General features: G+C 60.0%; 1 protein-coding gene across 1 annotated transcript in view; it reads left to right on the plus strand.

Annotated features, from left to right (window-relative positions):
- LOC104913129 (PHD finger protein 7-like) overlaps window positions 1–1,604 on the plus strand; it is a 7,248-nt gene that overhangs the window by 3,392 nt on the left and 2,252 nt on the right. Inside the window, exons 2-5 of the mRNA XM_019619917.1 lie at window positions 62–546; window positions 768–859; window positions 948–1,049; window positions 1,306–1,430. Coding sequence (XP_019475462.1) covers window positions 489–546; window positions 768–859; window positions 948–1,049; window positions 1,306–1,430 — 377 coding nt within the window. The 5' untranslated portion in view covers window positions 62–488. The remainder of the gene's footprint in view (window positions 1–61; window positions 547–767; window positions 860–947; window positions 1,050–1,305; window positions 1,431–1,604) is intronic.

Here is a 1,604-nt window from a genome sequence, read left to right on the forward strand (position 1 = left end):
ACGGAAACACCTGAACGCTCGATTGGGACACTGAGGGAGCCACAGGCCCGGTAGCATTCAGGTGGGGCCAGGAGGGTGGACGCATCGCCCGGTGCCTTCAGCAGCACCAACACGCCGGGTTCCAGCGGGGCTGCGTCCGGCACCGGGCCCCTCACCCTGCGCTGGCTGCGAGAGCTGCCGCCCTCCTGCCTGGGTGCCCTCAGCCCCCGTGAGGTGTGATGGTGTTACAGAGGGTGGCACGGAACGGCCACTGTGACACGCAGGGTGTGGAACAGAGCTAAGGCTGTGGGGCTCAGGCCAAGCTCAGTGCGACCTGGTGAGGTGAGCAGGGAGGAAGGGGCTGCCTGAGGCTCCCGAGGAAGGAGGGTTCCCCAGCGCTCGGGGCCGGAGCTGAGCACTCAGCCTCATCCCACTTCTCCCATAGCTTGTCACACAGAGGAGAAAGCCTGGTGTTACTGGGACAGACACTCTGCGAGTGCTCGCCGTTAATGCACACGATGTCCGAGGGGACAAAGAAGCCTGCCAACTCATGGCAGACGGGTGAAAGTAAATATCACTGCGCACAGCTCCCCACCACTGGGCAGAGGGGTGCCGCAGTTGGGCAGTGACTGCCTGCTGGCACCACTGGGCCTGCAGTGCCCCTTCCCCTCCACGGCCTCCAGCCCTGCCCCTCAGCTGGCACAGCTGGCACAGAGCAGCCCCTGGGACAGCCCCTGGGGGCACCTGGCCCCGCAAGGTGCTCACTGCTGCTTCTCTCTCCTTTCCAGCATGTGTGTTGTGCATCCAGGGAGATGCTGACCCAGATATCTATGGGCGCAAACTGACCATCAATGGGATCTATTTCCACAAGTTTTGTGCAGTGAGTTCCTTCACGGCTCCTTCCACCATCCTCCAAACAATGGTTGATCCTTTCTGCCATAACAAGATCATGCTCTTCTCCCATACAGCTGTTTGCGGGTGGCCTTCTTCAAGAGGCAACAAGACAGAAGATAAATGATGATATAAGCATGGTTGAGATTATACACATAATCAGGCAGGCAGAGCAGATGGTGAGCACCTGACCGGAACAGGAAGCTTGGTGCCAGGAGAGGCTCGACAAGCTTAGCCTGGTCCCAAGAAAGCAATCCCAGCCCTTCCAACCAGCTCCAAGAGAAATTCCTGCTCTTGCAGACGAGCCCTGTTCACCAGGCAGCTCTGCAGAGTGCCACCCAGCCCTGCCCCCATCCTGTGCCCTGCACAGAGGTGCGGGGCCCACTGTGTAGGGCCTGAGCCTGCTGTTGATGGGAAATGCTCTGCTCTTTCCAGCACTGCTTCATTTGTGGCAAGAGGGGGGCCTTCGTCACCTGTGCAGAGCCGGGCTGTGACCGCAGCTTTCATCTCCCCTGTGCCTCAGAGGGTGAATGCATCACCCAGTACTTTGGAGAGTTCAGGTAAGGGCTGCCAGGCATCGCCTATGAGCCTCCCATCCCTGCAGTCAGGGAGATGTCACCAAACAAAGACACCTCACCGTGACACCTCCCAGCAGCCTGACAAAGCCAGAGCCAAGGCCCGGGGCTCCTTCCTGTTCCTCTGCCCTCCTCGCAGCACTTCTCACCTTGCCCATC

This window comes from Meleagris gallopavo, chromosome 14 (genome assembly GCF_000146605.3).
Source record: "Meleagris gallopavo isolate NT-WF06-2002-E0010 breed Aviagen turkey brand Nicholas breeding stock chromosome 14, Turkey_5.1, whole genome shotgun sequence".
Taxonomy (NCBI): domain Eukaryota; kingdom Metazoa; phylum Chordata; class Aves; order Galliformes; family Phasianidae; genus Meleagris; species Meleagris gallopavo.